Raw genomic sequence first — 26,365 nt, forward strand, 5'->3', positions numbered from 1 at the left:
TCTACTTTATTATGATTCACTTTGGGTCTTCACCAAGCTGCCAGTTATGCGACTGAGCTAAGAAGGGCTTATGGCTTACCCCACAGGGTGCTACAAGCTACCGTAAGATGCTCTAGGTGAGCTGTTAAGCCTCATGGGTTTGTTCCACTACCACAGCATCCCCAGAACCCAACACAATGGGATGGATGGGTGGATAGGTGTTATGTTTGGGGGAGGGGTGAATGGATGAATAAATTTATGGATGGATGGATGGATGGATGGATGGATGGATGGATGGATGAACAGGCGGATGGAGAGAGGGAGGGAGGGATAAAACTCAAACTCAGTAAGAGTTCACTGGGATTTGTCCATAGGACTCTGACTCCTCTGGGAGTGCTCCTTCCCCACCCTACAGTGCAGTACTTTGAAGAGTCCGGGCACATTTGGGTTCCAACCCTGGATCTGCCACTTCCTAGCTGTAAGGAAGATTTTGGAAACTATTTCTCCTCTCTACACTTGCTACCCCTCCCGAGAACTGGAGATGATCTCTCCTACCTGTCAAGTTCTTGTTGAGGATTTAGCAACATGACATGTGAAGCTCTCACCAGACAGTAGCTATTACTGAGCAAGGGCTTGTACCCATTTTAGGATCATGTATGTAAAGGCCTGGCCCCAAACGGGCCTCAGTCTTTACCAGTTCCCTTCTCCATCAGGCAGCCAACCCTCCAGCCAATCTTGCTTGGTCTCTCCCAATTCCTTGGCCAACAAGTTGGGTCTTTCACTTCCTTCTCTGTTAGTTTGGTGCAGGCAACCATCAAATTCTCCATACGTGTGCTTAACCAGGCCTTCCACACTGATGCAGACGCCAGAGCCTGCCGAACTTTGTCCCCATCAGATTCAACCCCAATGGGATTCGCCACATTTTTAGCTCAGAGGCATGATTGCCCAATAAAATATACGGTGCTCAGTTAAGGGTGAATGTCAGATAAACAACAAAGAATTCTGATTCGTTATTTACATAAAAATACGTTCCACGTGTTTTTAACGTAAATATACAACAAGCATAAAAATTTTGCGACATAAATCATTTGCTGTTTATCTGAAATTCCAGTTGAACTGGGCATCTTCTATTTCACTTGCTAAATGTGCCAGCTTAGCTCAGCGGGCTACCACGGGGGCAGACACTGGGCACACGGACTAGGCAAGGAAGAGAAAAAAGAACGAAGTAGAAGGTGGGTGGGGAGAGAGAGAGGGGAAGGGAGCGGCCATCGTTACTCTAATTGTCACATGTGGGCTTCCATCAACAAATATTTATCAGGCACTTCCCATGGCTGACATTGCGCTCAGCCCAGAGAGCCCCTGGCCAACGTGACACCTCGAGGCATCCCCAGATGGCATCTCAAGGCACTTCCAGTCTTGTGGGCGAGGCAGCCCCTTGGCAATTAGTCACACACCCCCACCCAGGGGACTGCCTTTCTCCCTCTGCTGGTTTGGAAGGCTCCCAGCCTCCGCTCATTCGTTCCTTTACTCGTCGGGTAGCACCAAGTGCTCGTTCTCCACGGCGGTCACCACCGCTGATGCCGTTTCTGGCGCACAAGAGGGTGCTCGACGAAGACAACCCAGAGCTGACCGCCAGCTCACAGGAAACAGGGCGAAGACATCCCTGCAGTGGGCGGGCGGCCAGCAGATAAGGAGACGCGCCGATGTGCCCAGGGCCGCGGCCACACGCGGGAAGCCCGCAGAGACAGTCCCCCTGCGGTGAGTGCCAGCGGGTGACGCCCCAAGAACACCTCTTGGGCGTCGGCCAAAGAGGCGATTTGCTAAATGCCTCACAATTCGGGTGAGGAAAGGACCCTTGCACCCCCAAAGACTGCTCCGCGAGGAGGCGACATCCCCAGAAAGGGCGTTCCAGAGCAAAGCCAGGCTGGGAGCTGACGGACACTTCTTGGTGACACGCCACACGTCCCTCCCGTGCCTTGTCCTCCTCTCCCTCATCATCTCTCTTTCCCCTAACGTATCGGTTCAGACCCTTCCGGCGCATGGAACAGAAAACAACAAAATGCCACACGGTTCCATAAACAAAATAAAGCAGGGGGAAGACAGAGAGGAGGCTGCACCAGGGGACGAGTCCTGGCTGGAACATCACTTCTACGGAGAGGTGCTCCCGGGCCCTGATCTGCCTCGAGACCCCGGCCTCTTTCGCGCTGTGCTGGCGTGCTGTATGGTACACACCCATGGTGCAAAGCTGTCCTTCTTCGTCCCCCCGCCAGACCGCGAGCCCCGTGAGGGCTGTCCTGGCTTAGAATTCAAATACCCCCATTGCCTAGGGGGCACTTGGCCCAGAGAGGGCATTTCTGATCATCTGGATCAGAGTATGTGGAGTTTTCCATCGGTTTTTATGACATAACGCTCTATGTCAGACCATTTTCCCAGGTCAACAAATGGCCTTTGAAAATGCTATTTTAGTAATTTAATGATTTAATCGCAATGGTCCTTCATATGGATATAATCTTATATTTAAAGGTTTTTTGGTTTGGGTTTTGGTTTTTTTTTTTTGAGAGAGAGAGAGAGCAAGAGAAGGAGAGAGAAAATCCTAAGCAGGCTCCAGGTTCAGTGGGGAGCCCAACACAGGGCTCGATCCCACAACTGTGAGCTCACGACCTGAGCCAAAATCAAAAGCTGGATGCTTAACCGACTGAGCCACTCAGGCGCCCCTTAAAGATTTAAATCTATTGAGGCGCCTGGGTGGCTCAGTCGGTCAAGCATCCGATTTGGGCTCAGGTCATGTTCTCGTAGGTCCTGAGTTCGAGCCCCACGTTGGTCTCTGTGCTGACAGCTCGGAGCCTGGAGCCTGCTTGCAATTCTGTCTCCCTCTCTCTCTGCCCCTCCCCCACTCGTACTCTGTCTCTCTCTCTGTCTCTGTCTCTCAAAAGTAAATAAAACGTTAAAATTTTTTTAAAAGATTTAAAACCATTTACGTATTCAAATTTATTTTGCCATCTCGCTGTTGTTGGACATTCAGCCCAACCTTGACAGGAAACGGAAGGCAGCCACTCTCTTCTCTGGTGACCGGGCAGAGTTCGCGGTTGACACGAAGGCCATTTAGCTTGATACTCAGACAAGCGACCGCGTGATTTAAAGCACACGCCACCTGCATCCCTGGACCATAGCCTTCATGTATCCATGGTCCAGACGTCAGCGACCAGATCCCCGAGAGACCCAGAAGTCACGGCCGGTGCAGCAAAGACGCACGGAAAGCCCCCAGGTGACTTCTCTGAAGGAACCATTCTCCCTCGTTCTCCCTCCGCTGCCTTACACAATTAACTCTTGTTGGCATCCTGCCCGGATGCAGCAGGTTAAAAAAGGGGAGGGGAACATCACTTTCCCTCATCATTCTCCCCTTCTAGACCCAGTCCCCAGCACACCCATGCTGAGTTACAGGCAGCGTTTGGGCTCAGGATGGGGGTTGGGCCGGATCCCTCAGCCACCACCTCCCATCCCACATCTCGAGGGTGGTCTCGGCCTCCGTCTGTGCTGATATCCCTCTACAGCATCTGGCACCACATTCCCACCACCCCCTTAACCGATCACCCCGCGCTGTGCCCCCTCAGCACTTAAGCCTTAACGGGCTGCTAGCCCGTTACCACGATTTGGATTTTGCACCCCCCGAGCTGGGGGAGGGGACCACGTGCGGGCGCACCTCCCAGAGCGGGAGCTCGTCAGACAGATGTGGATTCACATCCCAGTGCTGTGCAACCTACTGACCATCTCTGAGCCTTGATCGCCGGCCCCGTTGGGATAACAGCGATGGGGAGACTCCCTATTGGGCGGCATTGTCATCAGGTAAGTGGGATCATCCTCGCCAAGGGCTTAATATGGGCAGGGGCTTGAGGACTTTTAGCAGTTGTTTTACGCCCAGAACCCACCTCAGCTGGCCCAGAGTCAGGGCCCGTGAAGGTTTCACGGGTCACTGAACAGACAAGGGGACGGCTGGGTAACAGCAAGCCATGTCCCACGCTATGACAGTTGGTTCCAGACAGTCCACACACAGTTGGTTCTAGACTCCACGGAGCCAAAAGCTTTGTTTGCCTGGCTGCCTTTTCTCCCACTGAGGTGACAGTTTGTTTGGGTCTCCTGGGGACAGTCTGACAGTCCCTAAGCCCCTGGGCTTCGTGGGTCTGTCAGTCCAACTGCTCGATTTCTACCTAGGCTGAGACAGACTTCAAGCAGGACGCCCCTCAAATGGAACATTCCACCAGGAGACGGACTGTGTTTTAAGAAAGTCAGGGAGATGGGGGCGCCTGGGTGTGGCTCAGTTGGCTAAAGGTCCAACTTCGACTCAGGTCTCACGGCTTATGAGTTCGAGCCCTGCATCGGGCTCTGTGCTGATGGCTCAGAGCCTGGAGCCTGCTTCGGATTCTGTGTCTCCCTCTCTCTCTCTCTCTCTCTCTCTCTCTGCCCCTCACCCCACTCACACTCTCTCTCTCTCTCAAAAATAAATAAGCGTTTTAAAAAGTTAAAAAAAAAAAAGTTGGGGAGAGCAGGACCCAGATGCTCCCTAGCCTCATCTTTGACTTCTGGTCCAGCTTTGGCTTGGGGGGCAGCACTGACAGGGGCTGGATGCGAGAACAGTTTTGCGCCCACGGGGTTTTACGACTGCCCCGGGTACACCAGAACGTCACAGCGAACTTGGCTCCCTGGCGCTATCAAAGAGGGACTGGGTACCTTGGAACCCTGGCATCATGTTCGTTGGAGCAGCAGCGATTCATGCGATGCACTAATGACCGGGGGGGTTACAAAAAGGCCTTCGGATGCGCTAAGACATCACAGGACACTGTCGTGGGCGGCATAAGAGCAGAGGGACCGGAGAGAGAGCTCCTCTGACACTCACTAGCTGTGCAACTTTGGCAACATCCCTGAGCCTCAGCATCCTTATCAGCAGAATGGGACTAATAATACCACCTTCTACACGGGGCTGCAAAGATGAGATGAGGGAACGAATGCAGAAGGGTGCTAGCACAGTGCCCGGCACACACTTATGTGCTCAGTTGGGTCTGCTGTGATTGATGACGACGATGGCGGCGGCGACAGTCACAATGGTGCCGGTGGAGGCGGAGGAAGCGGGAGCAGTGGTGGTGGGTTGGCAGCGGCACAGGTGATGGTGGAAGAAGCAGTAACCACAGAGTCGCCTTGTCAAATTCAGGGACTTGTGCATCATACCGTGAGGAGCCACTTGGCCAGTTGCCTGGGGCGGGGGCTGAGAGCTTTCCCCAAGACATGGGGAGAACTCAGATCATCTGGTTTTCACTCTGTTCCCTACAGAGCAGCCTCGTGGCTGCGGGGACAGAGGGGAGGAGAGAGGCCCGGGGCGGATCCTGTGCACAGCCCGTCGATGTCACGTTGCAAGCAACGCAGTCACCCGGCTATTTCCCCACCACGGAGTCTCTGCATGTACCACGGAAGCCATTCTCCACCGTGCAAGGAGCAGGGTCCCCTCCATCACGAGTGCCACGGGCACCAGGACATCTTGCCAGATGAGTGGCTTACCCGTCATTTGCCCTTATCCTCACCAAGCCTCCCTGGTTAGGAACAGATGACAGGAGAAAGGCTGAACAAAGATGTCACTCCTGAGCTACGAAGGGGAGGGGTGGGGAAGGCGTGCTTGGCTGTCTCTCCAGGACCCTGTCATCCCAGTCGGCACTCCTTCACCCAGGGGACCTGTGTCGGGCGTCAGCTAACTGGTTTGTCTAGGGGAAGGAAGCCTGAAACAAAGCAACACCCAACAAGCTTCTTGGGGATCAACCCCAGGACCTTGACCTCAGCAGCGAGGCGTGCAAATCGATGCCCCCACAGATGGCACACCGCATGCGATATCTGGTTCCGAATGTAGAAAGAAAATGGCCCAAATGGCCCAAATCTGACGAGCTCCAAGTTCAAAACCCCAGAAGCTTTGGCACCGTGACCGACCCAGCTCACGTGCTGGTTCTGAGAATTCGGCCACCTGGCGGGCAGGAAAAGTGGAGGAAGAAGAGGAATGACATTTGCGTTCGCTTTTCAGAATCCCTGTAGCGACCTGTGGGCAGCACCTGGGTCTGACACTGGAGTAAACTGAGGCAGCAGAGTTAACCCCAGTGGGTGACCGTGACCGCATGCTTCTCTGCTGGGGGGCGGGACTACCACTTCCCGGTAACCAGCGGTAACAAGTGACGTCACTTCTACGCAGCTTGTCTCTCTGGGCCACTTAAAGTCCCCGAGCTCTGAGCAGGGAGGCACAGCACACACGCCTTCCCTCTAGCCCCCTCCCGCCTCAGCTGCTGGGGAAGGATCCAGAAAAGCAAACGGAGAGGGAGCAAGAGACACGAGGCATGGCTTCCAGTTCCCTGCGGCATTTTCCATGGAGCCTGGGTTCTAGTTTTTTCTTCCCGTGTTCCTTTTCCAAGGTATCATGGCACACGCACACACACACACACACACACACACACACACACACACAATTCCACCTCTATATTATAAAAGGCAAGCTCATTCAGGTTCCTCCCACGGCTGGCTTCACTTAGACCCAACACCAACAGACCAACAGATGAGCCACAAGCTCATTCCTTCCAAGCCGTCTCTTTCCTCTTCCACCGAGAGGCACCTGGATGTTAACCCAGCGCTAAGCCACCGCTCTTGCTGATTTAGTCCCAGCCCCAGAGGGAGATGAGCCAGCAAAAGGGATGGTGAGGACAGGGTGACAGATGGGTGGGACCAGAAAGGGTGATACTCACAGGGCATCGGTGGACCAGCCAGTACGCCTTCTCCTGGCAATCCAATGCATACCTGTCTGCTTTATTCCTTCCCTTCCCAGTCCTGAAAAACCAAAAGCCGCATCAAGGCCAGTGAGACTTTGCTCCATTTGCTCAGTGATGCAGCCCGTCCCCAAAGCCCCAGACCACTCCCCCCGCCTCTCCAAGTCATCTGTGTGTGCCCATAATCGTAACAATGACAGTGAACACTAATATCACCCTCTCGTGCTAGGTCCTCTCACGCATGTGAACTCACGTAATCCTCCCCAGTGACCTCGTCTCAGCTCGCAGCTCGGCGGACTGAAGTAAAGACAGACTGAACGCCCCGCGGAGGGTCACGGTGGCAGCAAGGGGCAGAGCACGGCTCTACCCGACAGCCCTGTGCTGCGACGCAGCCACGCCACCGTGACTCAGCCCCAGAATCGAATCCCCTCCACCTTCACCACCACAGCGAGTGCAGACGACATTTGGGGTTGATGACATCGGACCACCTGGCTTAACATTTCCCTGCTTCGATAAACACCGTGGTCAACACCCGGACAAGTGGCAGCAGGCAATGCCAGAGCTTGCTACCAGGGACGATGCTGGGCCTCGGGTGGGGGTGGGGGCGGGGGGGGGGGGTCGTGTGTGTCTCCCTCCCGGTCATTCCCGCTCTGTCACTTCACAGAGTTCGTGCCAAGTCGGGGTTTTTTCCAAACCCAACTGATTATGGTGAAAGGCTATTTATCTTCGCTCTTATCTCTCTCTCCCCCTTCTCCCATTATGGGTAGGAAATGATGCTGTGCTCTCCTCCTACGGAAGCCGGGCGACATTAATTACGGTGCCAGGGGCCCCATTTGCCACTATTTCCACGGCGACCTGCACCCACGTGGCTATGCCGGTTTTCCAGGCAACGTGGGATGACGTACATGCCCTCCAGAAGACAGAGACAGCAGACTTATCCGCCAGCGAATGCATCGTCAATAACATCATCACATCTAGAGGGCCAGGTGGGTGGAGAGTGCCATTCCAGTAGGGTGTTTTGCCAACTTCCTCTGGAAATTAAATATAAACACCATCCCTTCTCCTTCCCCTTGCCGGCCTAACTGGATTTTCCACCAGGTTAACTACCCCGAGTCCTCAGGAGGATGGGCCACAGACGGCCCGAGGCACTGTGGAGTTTCCACAATGCTGGAGAGTCTTATGAATACAGCCGATCGCTAATTTACAGTAATGGTCCTTTCTGGCTTCTTCTCTGGCTCTTCTGTGACCAGCATCAGACTGGCTGCTGTCAGCGCAGAGCCCGCTTCGGATCCTCTGTCCCTCTCTCTGCCCCTTCCCTGCTTGTGCTCTCTTGCTCTCTCTCTCTCAAAAATAAATATTAAAAAAAAAGAAGAAGAAAGGGGCACATGAGTGACTCTGTCAGTTCAGCGTCTGACTCTTGATTTCAGCTCAGGTCATGATCTCGTGGTTCACGAGTTCAAAGCCCGCATCAGGCTCTGCATTGACAGCATGGAGCCTGATTGGGATTTCCCTTCCCTCTGTTGGCCCCTTCCCCTCTTGTGCTCTCTATCGCGAAGTAAATAAATAAATTTTATGATATTAAAAAGAGAAAATAAAAAAAGAAATACAATTACATACTGCCTTATGAGCTCTAAGGAAAAGTTCAGGTGCTCTAATGCACAATCTCAGATGGCCCCTGTGGAGCTTGTTAATCTGTCTAAAATTCCTTGGCATTCCTCCCATCGAGAGGAGGGTCTATGTCCTCCCCTCCTGGGACCCAGCTGGGTTTCTTGGGGCTGTTTCAACCCAATATAATATGTCAGAAATGGCACACTGCGATGTTTGAGGTTGGGCCCTAAAAGGTGGGACAGCTGCCATCCTCCTCACTGGAATATCTGCCCTTGAAGCTTCCAACCACCTGCAAGCAATGTGACTGCCCCAATGCCACCATGTTGTGAGAGAGCCCAAGGAGTCCAGAGGCTACAAGACGAGGGCAGGAAATGCCCAGCCAGGTGCTGAGGGCCCCCAGCTCCAGCCCTCCCACCACAACCATGTGAGAGACTCAGATCCAGAACTGCCCAGCCAAGCCCTTCCCAAATTCCAGACCAACAGAAACCTTGAAAGATAATAAAGTGACTGTTGCTGTTTTGAACCCCTTTTAGGATGATCTGTGTGCAATAACAACAACTAATCAGAAAAGCCTCTTTGAGCATGTGACATTTGAACTGAGAGATCTCTCACTCTGAAGGGTGACAGGGCTCTATTTTTGTTTCAAAAATGGCGGCAGGCGCACCTGGGCTCAGTCATCGAAGCGTCCGACGTCAGCTCAGGTCATGATCTCGCGGCTCATGAGTTCGAGTCCCGCGTCGGGCTCTGTGTTGACAGCTCGGAGCCTGGAGCCTGCTTCGGATTCTGGGTCTCCCCCTCTCTCTGCCCCTCCCCCACTCATGCTCTGTGCGTCTCTATGTCTCTCTCAAAAATAAATTATATTTTAAAAATAGGGGCACATGGGAGCAAAGAGGCCAACTGGGGGGATACTGCCATGGCCTGGGTGACAGCGAGGTTGGTTCAACCAACTCAGGGGAAGGCAGGGCACACAGAAGGGAGGAGGTGGGGTGGCAGGAATTTTGTCAGAAGTGGCAACAGGACTGGATGACTACACAGGGGGCGTGAGGGCTTGTGGGCAGGAGGTAAACGGGGTTCCCCGTACTGATGGGGGTAACACTAGAGGAAGAGGTTTGGGGTGCGAGGGAGCGAAACATTCAAATACGAACAAGTTATGTTTGAGATGCGACATCAACATGCAATGAGTCTGGGATTCGGAATAGAGGTTTGTGTTGAGAGGCTCAGTATAACCAAACGGCTACCTCATGAGCCACCAACACATGCACAGCCAACCTAACTTTGTGGTGAGACCCTGTGTTTGTATTAATCGGGGTTCTGCAGAGAAACAGAACCGGTGGGAGATTAGATAGATAGATAGATAGATAGATAGATAGATAGATAGACAGACAGGTAGATAGATAGGGGCAGAGTTTATTTGTTGAGTAACACAAAACTGAGGAAGCTGGCAAGTCTAAATTCCACAAGACATGCCAGCAGGCTGGAGACCCAGGAAACGGCTGATGTTGCAACTTGAGTCCAAAGGCAATCTGAAGGCAGAACTACTTCTGCCTCAGAAAACCTCAGTCTTTGGGGCACGTGGGTGGCTCAGTCGGTTAAGCGTTCGACTTCGGCTCCCGGTCTCACGATCTCACGGTTTGTGGGTTCGAGCCCCGTGTCGGGCTCTACGCTAACCGCTGGGAGCCTGGAGCCTGCTTCAGATTTCATGTCTCTCTCTCTCTCTCTGCCCCTCCCCACCCACACTCTGTCTCTCACTCTCTCTCAAAAATAAAAATTAAGAACAAAGATTAAAGGGGCGCCTGGGTGGCTCAGTCGGTTGAGCGTCCGACTTCGGCTCAGGTCATGATCCCGCCATCTGAGTTCAAGCCCTGCGGCGGGCTCTGTGCCGACGGCTCAGAGCCTGGAGCCTAATTCAGATGCTGTGTCTCCCCCTCTCTCTGCCCCTCCCCTACTCACACTCTGTGTCTCTCTGTCTCTCAATAACAAATAAATGTTTAAAAAAATTTTTAATATTGTAAAAAAATTAAAAAATTAAAATAAAAAAAAACCACTCTCAGCTTTTTTAGTTAAAGCCTTCAATTGATTAGATCAGGCCCACCCATACTACGGAGGTAATCTGCTTTACTCCAAGTCTACTGATGTAAATGTTAACCTCATCTAAAAAATACCTTCACAGTGTCATCATAGACTGGTGGTGGCCCTGCTGTCTAGGTACCACGGCCTAGCCAAGTTAACACATAAAACTCGCCGCTGCACACCCTAGAGATGAAATTGGAGGCAGCCTTTGAGTTAAGCAATGGAATTAGTAGGGAAAAGCCAGTATCTCAGAAGGACGGAGTCTTTTCAGAATCGCTCATCCCAAAGCAGCTAGAAACGATGGAGGAGGGGATGCCCTATCACACAGCAACGCAGAGCTCTGTCCAGGCTAAGGCCAAGTCTGAGTGCTAGGGCCGGGGGAGCCACTGAGAATAGCCCTGAGTTGCACACACAGCTAGGGCGTCCTGGAAGGCATGTCAGGGTCGCTGGGCTATCCTGCTCAGAGCAGAGAGGTGGAGGAGGATGAGGGGGTTCCAGCCCAGTGTGGAACCCAGTAGAAACTCAAAACTGATGCATCGACTAGAACTAAGTAACACTAGCCCAGCCTTGACCATTACCTCAAGAGCAACTTTGCCAAGGACTTTTTAACCTCTCTAAGCCTCCATTTCCCCATTTGTGGATGTGAGGGGTGACAAGAGTTCCTGCTGTGAGCACTTGCTCTCACCATCATAAACAGAGGCGGTACAGGGAACTCACCAAATGAAACCTTATGAACAAACACAAGTGATGGGAGGTTAGAGCACTCCCCACAGCTGTTCTGCCTCAGGCACACCCAGGCAGAAACATGTCAGCGGCGAAAGACCCGCTCCAGGTCTCTCAGTAATGCTCCTCTACCTGAATTTAAAGCCCTCTCCGAAGCAATAAAGCCACCTGCCATTAGAACTTTTATGCCCCCCCCCCGCCGCCCCGCCCCTAACAGGCCCTTCTGCATAATAGTGCTCACCCTCTCATGATGGCTAATTTTATGTGTCAACTTGATTGGGCCATGGGGTGCCCAGAGAATTGGTCAAATGTTATTCTGGATGTATCCCTGAGGATGTTTTCAGCTGAGGGTATTTTAAAGTTGAAGGCCTGAATGGAACAAAAAGACTGATCTCCCCTAAATGAGAGGGGATCCCTTCTGCCTGGTGGCCTTGAGCTGGAACATCAGTCTTTCCTTGCCTTCAGGCTCAACTGAAACGTCAGCGTCCGGGCCTCCAGCTGCTTAGCCTCCAGACGAACCTATCACACCAGGGCTTCTGGATCCCCAGCCTGCCAGCCGTAGGTCATGTCACTTCGCAGCCTCTGTAGTTGTATGGGCCAATTCCTTATCATAAACCTCTGATATACATACATACATATCCTAGTATTTCTGTTTCTGTAGAGAGCCCTAACCAATCCACCACTACTCGGATCCCAAGGCTCTTGGATGAGATTCCACTGTTCAGCCCAGCCACGCACCAGCAAGGGTAGACCTTCCAGAAACTGGACCTGCCTGGGCAAGTGAGGCTGACTGGACTTACCCATTTTGGTGATATCTGGTATTGGTCCCCAGGTATTCTTGACTCCCCCACATCACAGGCACACAGTAGGATTGTACATCCCCACCCAAAGGAGTTTAAAGTTGGGCACAACCATAGAAGCCACTTTGTTGGGCTAATGAATTGTGAACACAAGTGACATGCATCGCTCGTGACCCATACAGGCTCTGCCTCCCTCTACTCCAGCAACAGGCGAAGCCTGGATGGTGCCGCTTCTTCAGCACGGGTCCCGGAGTGGGCACAAAGCATGTCAGGGCCCCAGCTAAGCCACAGTGGACATGAAGTGCAGGCAAGAAATGAACCCGTGGTTTCGTGCTCCTGAGGCTTGGGGGGATGTTTGTTACGACAGCCTAACATCGTCCTGACGGATTCACTCTCTGCAACATTGACATCTGGCTCTCGTAGACAAGGCAGAGCCTTCACGGGGACTTCCGGCTCCAGTTCTGAAGTGGACGGCAGGCAAATGAGACCAGTCGTGGGTGGTTCTACTGTGCAAATCTGCTTTAGATCTTTTTATGGCTCCCCATGGCCCTTAGCGCTAAACCCTCTCCCGATCTGCTCCTGCTAACATGTCGGGTCTCACTTCTCTTGGTTCCAGGCTCTGTGCTCTCTGCTCCAGCTACACAAAACTGCACCAAGTGGGCATTCCCCCGATTCCAGACTCTGGTTCTCTCTGCTTTGAAGATCCTTCCTCTCACCTCGCCCTTCTTCTCCATCCGCCAGCACCACCCTTCCCCCCGGCAACCTCCTAGGCAGCTTCAGGTTCAATGCTGTTTCTCCAGCTCTCCTGCAGACACCTGTGTGAGACCTCATCTCAGTGTAGCATCACAGCCTGTTTGCTCGTCCGCCTGACCCCAGACTGTGCCTTCATATTCCCCATGCCAAGCCCAGCGTTTGACAGTAAAAGCCCAATAAAGGTTTGTTACGATAAAAGGAAACAAAGAAGGAAAGGAGGGAGGAAGGACCAACAGACAAACGTGATCTTTCACTCACTTGTACTGTTCTTTGGCCTGCATAATGACAAAGTCCCACTTGTAGTTAATTTTTTTGTTCAAGAAGTTGTAATTTTCCTAGAAATGGAGAACAAAAAGAACGCTAAGCCCCACAACATAGGCTGTGTGCAGACGGAAGCAAGCTCTAAGTCAATGAGGCTGTGCCCCTGGCTCTAGATGCAGCCAGATGATCTCCCATCCCAGCTTTGTGAAGGCATTCGCTCAAAAGGTAGCACTGAATTCTCAAAAAGCCTGCACAACAAAAGCCTTCACAAAAAGATCTAAAGCTTCTCAAAAAGCCACAGCCTGGCTTGGATTTTTTTTTAATAAATGTATCCCAAATCTGATTAGGAAGAGGGGAATCGTGTGAGGGGAAATGTAGAAACTCAGTATTCAATAACAGAGCATCACAAATGCACAAAGACAAATCCTAACATTGGTATGATGTGGGCCCTTCGAAATACATATTTGTAAAGAATAAAAACACGGCAAGATTGTTGCTGTCTGCACAGGAATCTAGCCTTTTGAGGGATGCATGTGTTCTTTGAGAAATCTGACTCATCCAGCCTAAAACCAAAGCTACACTATTGTTTTCCCATCACAAACTCAAGTTCACATCTGTTTATCACATAATGTCCATTATCATGCATATTAATTGTCTCATTAATAGGACAGCGAACGGAAGGGAGTAGCTAACGTGTGTCCAGTAGCCACTGAGGCAAGGGCTTAAATTACAGCAGGAGAAACTGAAGCTTGACATGGGGAAGAATTTATTTCAGCAAGCTGCTTCCAAATAGATGGACGGATGAATAGTAGATGGATGGACGGTGGGTGGATGGATGGATGGATGATGGATGGATGGGTGATGGATGGATGATGGATGGTGGGTGGATGGATGGATGGTGGATGGTGGATGGATGGGTGATGGATGGATGGATGGATGGATGGTGGATGGATGATGGATGGATGGATGGATGGATGGATGATGGATGGGTGGATGGTGGATGGTGGATGGATGGTGGATGGATGGTGGATGGGTGGATGGGTGGATGGGTGGGTGAATGGATAGATGGTGGATGGGTGGGTGGATGGGTGGATGGATGGATGGATGGTGGATGGATGGATGGATGGATGGATAGATGATGGATGGATGGATGGATGGATGATGGATGGGTGGGTGGATGGGTGGGTGGGTGGGTGGATGGATGGATGGTGGATGGATGGTGGGTGGATGGTGGGTGGATGGTGGGTGGGTGGATGGGTGGGTGGATGGGTGGATGGATGGATGGATGGTGGATGGATGGATAGATGGATGGATGGATGGATGGATGATGGATGGGTGGGTGGATGGATGGATGGTGGGTGGGTGGGTGGATGGATGGATGGTGGATGGATGGGTGGATGGGTGGGTGAATGGATGGATGGTGGATGGGTGGGTGGATGGGTGGATGGATGGATGGATGGTGGATGGATGGATGGATGGATAGATGATGGATGGATGGATGGATGGACGGATGATGGATGGGTGGATGGGTGGGTGGGTGGGTGGATGGATGGATGGTGGATGGATGGTGGATGGATGGGTGGGTGGGTGGATGGATGGATGGATGGTGGATGGGTGGATGGGTGGGTGAATGGATGGATGGTGGATGGGTGGGTGGGTGGGTGGATGGATGATGGATGGATGGATGGATGGATAGATGATGGATAGATGGATGGATGGATGGATGGATGGATGGATGATGGATGGGTGGGTGGGTGGGTGGATGGATGGATGGGTGATAGATGTTGGATGGATGGGTAATGGACGGATAGACGGTGGGTGGGTGGATGGATAGGTGATAGATGATAGATGTATGGCGCATGGATGGATGGTGAATGGATGAATGGATAGATGGTGGATGGACGGATGGTTAGATTGTGGATGGATGAATGGATGATAGATGAATAAATGATGGGTGGGTGGATGGATGGATGGATGATAGATGGATGGATGGATGGATGGATGATGAGGGTACACATGATGTAACCAAGGGGGAAGAGGAAAAAAAACAGCTCAAGACTTTATTCCAATTATAATAACTTATACTTGAAAGCATGTCTGTACCTTTTCATATTCTTCTAAAATCCCTTTCTTCTTTATATTTCGCTTGGCTAGATAGATGGCTGCAAAAGAAAGCAATGACATTTTCCATCATCACCATATTTTAAAACGGCAGCTGCGCCATTATATGCACGAGGCTGCTGTGCTTGGCTTGGTAGGGAGAAGTTTCAGCAGATCCTTGCTCCCTTCCCTGGGAACACACCCAATACAGATGTGAACGGACATAAAGGTCGTGATGACAGTAAGACAAACGTCACCAAGGTGCAGCGAGTAAATAAGCAGCACGTTGAGCACTACCAAAGGCATAGGGGGATGGAGTTTTACCATAGTCTGTATCTTCAGCCGGCCACTGCTGGGTGGGCCAGAAATACGGGGTCTATAAAAGAAACCAGGAAAGCACGTAAGCGTGGGCTTACAACCCACGCTGTTGACTGTCCCCCTGGGCCCCCAGCCCTGTGGCTTGAGATGAAACGACCTCAGCCCCCTCCCCCACCATTTCTAAAGTTCTGATCTGTGAGGATATGAAGCCATGCAATTCCCTTCTCAGATAAGATTAATCCCATATTAACACCAAGGTCAAGGCCAAGACCCACCTGAAACCGGTAGAGGCTGTTGTCAGACTTGAGTACGAGATTCCTGGGATCCTGCAGAGGGTAAATGTAGCCATATTTGACAATAAAGTTGCCCAAGTTCTGTGCCTCTGGGAAGAAACAGTTAAGACATGGAAGTTAACAGCAGACACTGAAGGCAGAAGCTCATTGCCCATCCCCCACACAGCACCCCAAACTCCAGGAGAGGCGCCCCATCCAAACAGCACTTCATCTAAGGAGAGAGGACAGTGGTTCCTGAACTTGGCTATGGGCAAATTTCAGCTGGGGAGCATGGTAAGAGGAAGACTTCCCCAGCTCGACCCCCAAGAATGACAACTCATAAGTCTGGGGGGAACCAGAGAACCCAAATGTTCATGGGTATCACAGGTGGTCCACTGCAGATGTTTAGAGAAGCTTCTTTGGGCCCTTTGGCTCTGGAGAAGTCCCCAGGAGCAGGGAGAGAATGTATCTGGCCACCAGAGAGTTCCTCCCTCAAAAAGGAAAGGAAAGAGGAGGCCATGTTTACTGTCAACTTCTATCCCCAAGCTCCATTCTACCCGCATCCTAGGTATGGATCCCCCGGCTCCTCCCCAACTCACTTTATTACCTAGCCCACCTCCAATGTGCTTGGAAACATAGCCTTGTTTCTGGATTTGCATCAATTAAAGGAAAACCTTCCTGGCTCTTTCTCAGAGTCACCAAGGAAGCAGGTGTCTTGCCATCATCGAGAGAATTTTCTATCCCTGCCGTCCTCGGGCCCAAGGACCCAACCCACAACCCCTCCTGTATCTCAGCCTCCCACGCTTTGAGAGACTTTCTCCCCATCCCTCCTTCTTCATGTCTCACTCCCCCCCCCCCCCATCGTAGACAAGTCTCATTTTCTATGCCGTGTGATACCAAGAGCCTTTTTTCCTAGTGGGAAGTCTGTGCCTCAGATTCCTTCTGTTCCAACCCATCCCTCAAAGTGCTGCAAACATCCTAGCTTACATATGATTATCACACATATGGCTCAAAACTCCCCCATGACCTCCTATTGGCTGCCTCCCAGATGAAACTTGGAATCTGCAAATATGCCAGCTACATGCCTGTCCCTACCCTGCCCTCCATACCCAGCTGAAGTCATTTCTCCCAATTTCCCCCTCATCCCCCTCTCTGTCTCATTCAGCCCATTTCTACACCACTGCTCTTGCTAGTTTCCCCTCTGGGAAGACAGACCCTCGGAACTCCCCTCCACAGTCTGCTAGCGGCCCTTCTTTCGAGACCAGCCGTATGCGTGCATCACCCCTCCAAGACTTCTGTCTTGACTGATTCTTCCCCGGTTGCCTGTTATTTACGTGCTCCCAATATTTTGAATGAAACAACCATTTTTCTTCCCCAATTATCTGTCACGCCTTCGCTTTTGATTCTGGTTGTTTTTCACACGAATGCCTTGTCTCTCCAATGTCAATTTCTCAGAGACAGAGGCTAAGCCTCCATTTAGTCTCTGGCCTCCAGAGATTCTTTGGTCCTTGTCGACGGAGTGCCTGAGGAGCTCTCACCCAGACTGGAGATCCAAAGCCGCTGGGCGATCCACTGGAGAATATCACTGCCTGCAAACCAGAGGTATTTGGCCATCATCAGAGTTTCCCAGCCCAGCCCCCGACCTCCACACCCTCCTCCACGCTGTTACCCCACGGGGTCTCCTCCAGGCTCAGCTGTGATCTCATCCCTCATCAGCTCAAAACTTTCAGGGCCTCCCCTCCACCGCACCCCCATCACTATGTTCAACCCAAAACCCCACAACCCATAATTCAGGGTCGTCCACGATCTGACTCCGGCCAGATTTCCAGCTTAACATCCCCCCACACCCTCAATTCTTCACCTCTCTTGTGGTGTTTATTTCCTTACCTTACAATAATTTGTGCATGGACTAGTATTTATCAAGTAGGAAGTAAAGAGCCTAAGTCTGAGCCCTGAAAAAAACCAGACCCAAGGCATGCTACCTGTGGGGCTCCAGATGGAGCCTGGTCACATGAAGGGACATCAGAACCAGGGATGGGAGAAAAAGTGGGAATGAGCTAAGGGTAGGGGATGGTTCTCCCCGGCTCCCAAGTTCCCAGGCAGAACTCTGAGGAGTCCGAAAATTCGAAATTCAGACCCGGCCTCTCAGGTCATTGTGAAAGTACTCTGGTCGAAGCAGGAGGGTGGGACATATTCTAGTAACACTCTGTGGATTGATTTATAACTTCAGACAATGGAATGGGAGCACCATTTGCAGTCACGCCCTGGGCTCGGCAGGTCTTAGGGGCCAGCCTGGGAACAATAATGCAGAGTGAAGACTGGTGTGGGAAAAAAAAAAAGCAGGTGAGGCAGACAGGGACGAGATCAGGAGAGATCAGGAGAGAAGAAGCGCCCCCTCCTGCCCATCTCCCAAGGATTCAGATTTATCTAAGGGCCAAAGCGAGCCAAGTTCCAAAAGCAATCCAGAACTGTTGCAGGACCCCAAGGAGCTGTGTGGTTCCTCCTCAACCTGGGCCCTGCACCCCCTTAGTGGAACAGACTCCTTGTACGAGGAAGGCACCTAAAGAAAGATGAGATGTCCTGGAAGGAACCACCCTTCACCAGACACCATCTGGCAAACAGCAATAACCACATTTTCCAGCAACTTCACAGGCCAACCCTGAACCCCTGCCTGCATGAGAACTGGCCCACAGCACACACCAAGAAGGAGGATCCGGGTCTGAGACCCCACTGCCCATGTCCTTGTGGCTGGACTGTTGCATGTGATAGATACTTCCCTCTTCAGAGCTAGTGAAGGGGCATTTCTTCTGGGGCCTTCCAGGGAAGGCCCTTATCACCCACTCACACACTCTCTGGGCTTAATTACCTGCCCGCAGCATGACTTAGGATGGACAACCTGTAATTCTTACCTTCCTGTCCATGCCCTGGGGCACGAACGTTCAGACATTATCTCTGTCCTTGCCCACATGCCCACCATTCTCACTTCCGGTGGGTTTTCTTCTCTTGTTCTTAGTTTTATTCACCCCTGGTTGGCTGTTCTCAAGCAAAAGCCTTCATCTAAAATCCTCCTTAAAATCCTAGGACTGGGTGTTTTAGACTTTCCACCCCAGGTCTCCTTGAATGCTACTCGGGAGGCATGTAGACCGAGAGAGAGAGAGAGAGAGAGAGAGAGAGAGAGAGAGAGACCCAAGCAGACAGCAGTTTGATTAGCGCTCTCCACCAAGGAGACGAGGGTTTTCTCATCCACTTGACTGCTTCCCGAAATAGACCAAATGGGATTACAGAGCCACCGGCTTCGGCACCACGTGGTCTGTGCTAATGGCGTGGCAGGCTCCACATCAGCCACCGTCATCCCCAGAAGTCCTGGGTCACCTGCCATCTGAGGAGTTAGAGACTGATTACCCGGTTTGCTTTTATTAGTGCTGATGCAGGACCCAAGGCTTCTCCCTGAGACCCGTTCCAGCGGCAGCTGAAATTCACCCACACAGGAGGAACAAGAGAACACATGGCAGGGTCGGCCGCCTCGGCCAAATCCAGGAACCACGGGCACCCCGTGTGCAAGGAAAAGGAGCAGCTTATGCGCACCGACAGTGGGTAAGGGTATGGACACTGGAGTCACACAGCTGGGATCAGATCCAAGCTCAGCCACGTGTGAGTGTAGTGACACGGGGACACGTTGCTGAGCCTCTCTGCTTCTCCGTGGCCCCACCTGCAAAATGCGGATGGTCGTGTCTATCCCTAACTTTGTTGTGGGTGTTAAGTGACACAGTGTGGGGAATCGCCTGCTGTCACCACACATCAAGCATCCATGCTTGCTGCCCACGTAAGTACTATCTCACCTAACACCCGCCATCATTCTCGTAGACAGGGATTGCGAATCCTGTTTTTTTAATGTTCATTTATTGATTTTTAAGAGAGAGAAAGAGAGAGAGTGCACAAGCGGGTGGGGGGCAAAGAGAAGGGAGAGAGATGATCCAAAGCAGACACTGCACCGTCAACGGAGAGCCCAACGCAGGGCTCAAACTCATGAGCTTTGAGATCATGACCTGAGCCGAAGTCAAATGCTTAACCGACTGAGCCACCCAGGCGCCCCCCACTATTCCTGCTTTTAAAATAAAAACACTGAGGCAAGGGCTACACGGCTTGAAAAAGGCACCTGAAAGATTCAATCCCAGGTGCCCCTCAACGTCCAGTGCTCTCTGCACAGCACTAGGCCAGCACCGGCTCACGCATTCAGCAAACTTCTGTTAAACCTCCCCCCCTGCCTGACCAGCAGCTCTGCTAAGCACTGGGGTTACCCAGGTGAGAAAGATGCGATGTGAAGGCTTCCCAATCCAGTGGAGAATCCAAGCCACAATTAATGACAACCAGGAGCGGAGGGGGACGGGGCAGGGATGCCTTCGGGAAGAATGGTCCCAGTCCCCCCCCCACCCCACCCCACCCCCCCGTACGTCTTAAAGGCTGGGAGGAAGCAGGACCACCCTGAGGAGTCTGCCCATTTATTCCTGCTCTTTGGGCGCCTGTGCTACCCTGGTTCCTAGCCTCTCCCAGGGGTGGCTCGTCAGTTTCCTTTTCTTCTGTGAGCTACCCTGTTCCGTTCCGATCAACTGCTCTTTTGCTCCAACCAGCCAGGTTGGTCTTCTGTGGCTTGCACTCACGGAAGCCTGCATGATACACTGATGGTGGGGGCACTCTTTCTTCCAAGCAGATAGAAAGGGAAACAGGACAGTGTCAGCCAGCTTATCTCTGCCAAGACCAGGGCACCTTGAGTGAAAAACAGTGAGGTCGTGGCGGAGGGGAGAGAGTGAGGGTTCACAAGGAGCAGAACAGAGGGGTGAGTCCCAGGCTTGTGCTTTGAGAAACTGTCTGTTTCTGCAGACACTATATCTCGGTAGGAAACACGCTCTTGACCAAAAAACCAGAATCATACGACATATGCGACCCATTAATCAAAATTCATTCTTCTTTTGTGGTTCGGTCCCTTCTGCCAATGTCCTCAGATGATGCTCCTTTATCCCACATCCAGAGAAAGGAGACGCTGGTGGCATCCCGTGGGGTGGTTAAGGAGGGCGCCAGTATATTCAGATGGCTAACGAATGCATGAAAAGATGCTGAATCATCACTCATCATCAGGGAAATACAAATCAAAACCACAATGAGATACCACCTCACACCAGAGTGGCGAACATTAACAACTCAGGGGGCGCCTGGGTGGCTCCGTCGGTTAAGCATCCGACTTCAGCCCAGGTCATGATCTCACAGTCCGTGGGTTCGAGCCCCGCGTCGGGCTCTGTGCTGACAGCTCAGAGCCTGGAGCCTGCTTCGGATTCTGGGTCTCCCTCTCTCTCTGCCCCTCCCTAGCTCGCTCGCTCTCTCTCTCTCTCTCTCTCTCTCTGTCAAAAATAAACTTGAAAAAAAACTCAGGAAACAACAGATGTTGGCAAGGATGCGGAGAAAGGGGAACCCTCTTACACTGCTGGTGGGTGCAAGCTGGTGCGGCCACTCTGGAAAACAGTATGGAGGTTCCCAAAAAAATTAAAAATAGAACTACCCTACCACCCAGCAATAGCACTATTATATCCTTTATCTAAAGGGTACAAAGATGTTGATTCGAAGGGGCAAGTGCACCCCCAATGTTTATAGCAGTGATATCAACAATAGCCAGATTATGGAAGGAGCTCAAATGCCCATCGACTGATGAATGGATAAAGAAGATGTGGTATGTATACACACACACACACACACACACACACACACACACACACAAACAATGGAATATTACTTGGCAATCAAGAAGAATGAATTCTTGCCATTTGCAACAATGTGGATGGAACTAAAGTGTATTATGCTAAGCGAAATAACTCAGTCAGAGAAAGATTAATATCACATGATTTCACTCATGTGTGGAATTTAAGAAACAAAACAGACGAAAATAGGGAAAGGGAAGGAAAAATAAGATAAAAAGAGAGGGAGGCCAACCATAAGAGACTCTTAACTACAGAGAACAAACAGGGGTGCGGGAGGGGAGGGGCTGGGGGGACGGGCTAAATGGCCGATGGGTATTAAGGAGGACACTTCTTGGGCTGAGCACTGGGCGTTATATGAGTCACTGAATTCCACTGCTGAAACCATTATTACACTGTATGCTAACTCATTTGGAGCCCAATTTTTAAAAATTAATTAATTAATAAAAACAGAAAGTTGTCAGCGTGAATCAGACCAGGGTGGAGCAAAGACCAATTTATTTCTGCCAGATAGTATTTTTCTTCCTCATGCTACCTGATTTCATCAAAACAGGGCAAACAGAAAGCGACAGTAAAAGCTTTTTAAATGACCTCCCGGGAGGGATGGCTTCACAAAGTGCCCCATTGGTTCTTTTTCTCCTTTCCTTTCCGACCCCTTCCTCAGAAGGAGCCTGTGGTCCAGGAATCAGCAAACTTCCTCTAAAGGGCTGTACATAGCTTCACTTCGGGGGGCCATAATTCAGTCTCTGCACAACTATGCAACTGTCACTGTGGCGTAAAAACAGCCAAAGATAAAACACAAGTAGGGACGTGGTTGCGTCCCAATAAAACTTTATGTGTAAACACAGGCCACGGGCTGAACTGGGACCTTGAGCTCTAGGCCACCATTCCCTGCGTGTGGATGGTTCGAGGCCAAGACTAAGTCACAGGATACATTACCTGTCATGGCATGAGGGACACTGGTGACCAGGACCTTCTGGTTCTGCACCCTGACCCCCGTCTCTGGGTTCTGCATGTCCTTCACCAGCGCTTCAATCTGCAAAACAGAACCCAAAAAGCTGGCTGACCGGAACCGTTTTTCTCACAGACACAAGCACCCTCGCCGGGTTGGGGAGCCCAGAGAAATGCGTTCTGACTGGAGACGCTGCGCAGGCCTAAGAGAGAAGGTGGCACTTAGCAGAAGAGGATTTTGACGGACAGAAAGTGAGAGGACAAGAAGAGCCGAGGCACAGGAGGACGGCCGTGCCCGGGGTGAGAGAGGGACGGAAAACGGGGGCAGACGAAGCCGGAACGACAGGTGGGAGCCAGATCACAATGGGCCTCGAATGCCATTCCCGGAGCGTGCATTTTGCTCCAGCAGCGACTGCTGGAGAGGAGCATCATCCAGCCCACGTTTGCGAAGTGTGGTCCACGGCGGACAGAAGAACACTGAAGCATGAAGAAGTTTGCCAGGGTGGACGCAAGTGGGGACATCCATTTGAAGCTACTGCAACGGTCCAGGCAAGAAATGGTGGGGCTCCCATGCTTGCCACTCCCACCCCGTGGTCTCCTCTCAGCAGAGCAGCCAGGGTGAGTCTACCAGTTATTCTGGAAGATGTCCCTCCTCCGCTCAAAACCCTGCAAAGGCTATTCCACTCAGAGGCAATGGCAAAGTTCCCCTACTGCTCTAGTGGCCGGGACCCTGTCCCCCCTGACTTTTCTCCTACCACTGCCCACCTGGCTGCCTCCCATCCAGCCACAATGGCCACCTTGCTGCTTTCTGGTCATGCCAAGAATATACCAGCCTCCTGCCCCGGGGCCTTTGCTCTGGCTCGTCCCTGTGCTTACACCACTCTTCCCAAGAACCTACATAGCTCACTCACTCACCACCTTCTTCAGCTAACATTCTCGGGAGGCCTGAGAACATCTTACTTAATGCTACGACTTTGATCTCCACCCCTGGCATTCCTGACCCCCTACTCGCTTTTTCTATAGCACTCAGCTTCTAACCCAGGAAACTATCTACCTAGTGATTACATTGTTTATTGCATGATTCCCTTGATCCTAGAGAGTAAGTTCTTCAAGGGCAGGTCTTCTGTCCGTTATCGTCTGAGGCTGTATTATGACTGCGTGGCATAGAGCCTGACACATAGGTGATACTCCGTAAGTGACTGATGCATGAGTTAATAAATAAAGGAAGACAGCGGCAGGAAAGATAACAGGAAGGCGTGGCTTTTAGAGCCCTAGTTAACTCGAATGAACCGTACTTGCAAGTGATTGACTTGTTCAGTGAGGGGGGCAAAGTCTGTAACTCCTGTGATCAGAGTTGCCAGTTACCTAAATAGAAAATGGAGAAAATGGAAAGGAAGGAGCACCTTCTGGAAGCAAACGCTTCTGCTTCGGAACGCTGACCGAGCTAGCCAGAGTGCAGGTAGGGGATGGGAAATGAATGCCTCAAGTTCGAAAGAGATAAAGGTCAGAGGTAAGAATCAGTCGTGACTATCGAAGAGAGATTGAAACAAACAGAAACAGTGAACTGTCCGAGGAAGAGTCAACCGCATGAAGACAGACACAAGGACACCCCTGGTGGTCTTTAGAGTACTTTTTAAACTGTTATTAAAAAAAAAAAATAGTCTTCCACTTGAAAAAATTAAACGGAAGTAAAGTCAACTGAAGGATATCCTTTAAAACAAACCGGATGGGTTGGCACAGTTTAGAAAAGGCAACCCGGAGGGATGGGCTAACTGGGCAAGAGGCATTAAAGAGGACACCTGCTGGGATGAGCACTGGGTGTTGTATGTAGATGAATCACTAAATTCTACTCCTGAAATCATTATTGCACTATGTGATAACTAACTTGGATAAAAATTTTAAAAATTTTTTAAATTAAAAAAGAATAAAGTGGAGCTATAGGAAAAAAAAAAAAAGACAACCCAGGTGTTTCTCTTGTCAATGTTTACGATGGGAATTGACGAAGCCCATGCAGAGGTTTCGAGCTCCATGTTCCCCCAGGAAACCGCTTACTCATGAAGAAACCATGTATCCCCAAGCCCGCCAGGTGCTTGCAAGGATCCATCGGTCGCTCAACAACCAGCCATGGTGGACTCAGGAAAACCAAAGATAAGGCGACGTGGCCCCTGAGCCCACGGAGTGCACTGTCTGGCACAAGGATATCATAGGACAACATGGGAAGTGCGATGGCAAAGGTGAGCTCCTGGGATCACGAGGACACAGTAGTGCCAGGAGGGATCAGCAGCGGGGACTCTCGGAGTGAGTCTTCAAAAGACGATAGGAACCAGGGATCAGAGAGGGTGGGGGAAATGGCGGGCCACGGCATTCCAGGCTCCGGGAGCAGCAGGAGCAGGGGCATGAAATACGAAGGAAGGAACAAAGGTAGGAACACAGACCTTTCCTGTCCTTCTCTGGCCAGAAGCCTTCCCCCCGCATATAGCCCGCTGTGTACTCATGAAGGGCTGCATCTCAAACCCAACCTGTCTGCATCCCAACCGCCACCCAAACCAAAACAGGCCACTGGTCCACCCACTTCCCCTCCATTTCACTAACTTGGTTATATCATCGTCCTCCCGCTTTTTAATAAAATAACACTCCCCCACTCTGTGCAGCCCTTCACAATTACCTTTTAGGCTCTGCTCAGTGCTTGCAGTGAGGGCAAAGGGAAGACCATGATTCTGGCAGCTTCGTGGGGTTTCATTTCTCTACCAACTGCAGGATTTCACTTAACCTCTCTGAACGTCCCTCCTGGACCATAAATGGGGACACTGATAGTATGTGCCCGAGTAATTGACACAGTTTTGTAATCTCTTAGCATCTCATTAAGTAATCATGCAAAAAATGCTTTACGAGGCCAGACAAATGTTATAGACTCGTAAAGATGTACAATAAGCATGAAGATATATACTTTATCAGGAGACGTGTGTGTTAGTGGTTATGGTTTGAATAGGTAAACAGCAGCAGCTTTCATAGAATTAATGTATCTTTGAAACTCGGCATGCAGGGCTGTGTTCAGATGCCTGGGAATAAAAACCCCGCTCTACTTACCGTGCAAATGCTGGTATTTATCGAGCATTAGTAAGCGCCCAGCACTGTGGGGGGTACAACGAGGCAGAAAACATACTCCAAGTCCGCGGAGGATTGGGAAGACACGTGTATAAAAATAAAAGGGTAACTAAGATAAATGCTAGAGATCTGGGTGCAAATCCCTGCTCGATATACAAGCCAGGTCAATTGCTAAATTTCACTAAGACTAATTTTTCTGTAACCTAGAGATGACAATAATACAGAGACGACAAAAGTACCTACATCATCAGAGGGAGGTTGCAAAGATTACATGAGATTAAGCGCTTAAAGCACTTGGTATCATGCTATGCACGGAGTGTTCAGTAGACAGCAGTTGAAGGCTGAATTAGGCACCAAAAAGATAGGCAAGGTGCTGACTGCAATAGGAAAAGAAATAGCCAGGGAAAGAAAAGGATAACTGAGAAGATCCCCCCTCACACACACACACACAAAAAAAAAACCATAGAGGGCGTATAGGAAGGGAGGGATGGCCTGAGAAGGCCCCAGGGTTCTCTACACAGGGAAGCGAAGAGATTGAACGTGGCCCCCTCTTGCACAGTTGGCGGGAATGCAAAATGGTGCCGCTGCAGTGGAAAACAGTAGGAAGGTTCCTCCAAAAATTAAAACTAGAATTCCCAGCAACCCCGCTTCCCGGTACACATTGAAAAGACTCGAAGCCAGGATCTCGAAGGGAGACTAGCACTGCCGGGTTCGCTGCAGCATCATTCCCGACGGCCAAGATGGGCCAACGGCCTAAACGTCCATCAGCAAGTGAACAAGGCAAAGGGTGCCACAGACATACAATGGGACATCAGTCAGCCTTTACAAAGAAGGACATCCCGCAGTATCCCACGATAAGGATGCGCCCGGAGAACACGTCGCTAGGCGAAGTA

General features: G+C 51.2%; 1 protein-coding gene across 2 annotated transcripts in view; it reads right to left on the reverse strand.

Annotated features, from left to right (window-relative positions):
• The window catches only part of RGS9 (regulator of G protein signaling 9), a 72,622-nt gene that overhangs the window by 38,938 nt on the left and 7,319 nt on the right, over positions 1–26,365 (reverse strand). For both annotated transcript variants that reach the window (XM_015072649.3, XM_015072648.3), the window contains exons 2-8: positions 22,356–22,452; positions 17,211–17,261; positions 15,676–15,782; positions 15,407–15,458; positions 15,086–15,144; positions 12,980–13,056; positions 6,747–6,828 (exon numbers count right to left, since the gene is read on the reverse strand). In XM_015072649.3, the coding sequence (XP_014928135.2) occupies positions 6,747–6,828; positions 12,980–13,056; positions 15,086–15,144; positions 15,407–15,458; positions 15,676–15,782; positions 17,211–17,261; positions 22,356–22,452 (525 nt within the window). The remainder of the gene's footprint in view (positions 1–6,746; positions 6,829–12,979; positions 13,057–15,085; positions 15,145–15,406; positions 15,459–15,675; positions 15,783–17,210; positions 17,262–22,355; positions 22,453–26,365) is intronic.

This window comes from Acinonyx jubatus, chromosome E1 (assembly GCF_027475565.1).
Source record: "Acinonyx jubatus isolate Ajub_Pintada_27869175 chromosome E1, VMU_Ajub_asm_v1.0, whole genome shotgun sequence".
NCBI lineage: Eukaryota > Metazoa > Chordata > Mammalia > Carnivora > Felidae > Acinonyx > Acinonyx jubatus.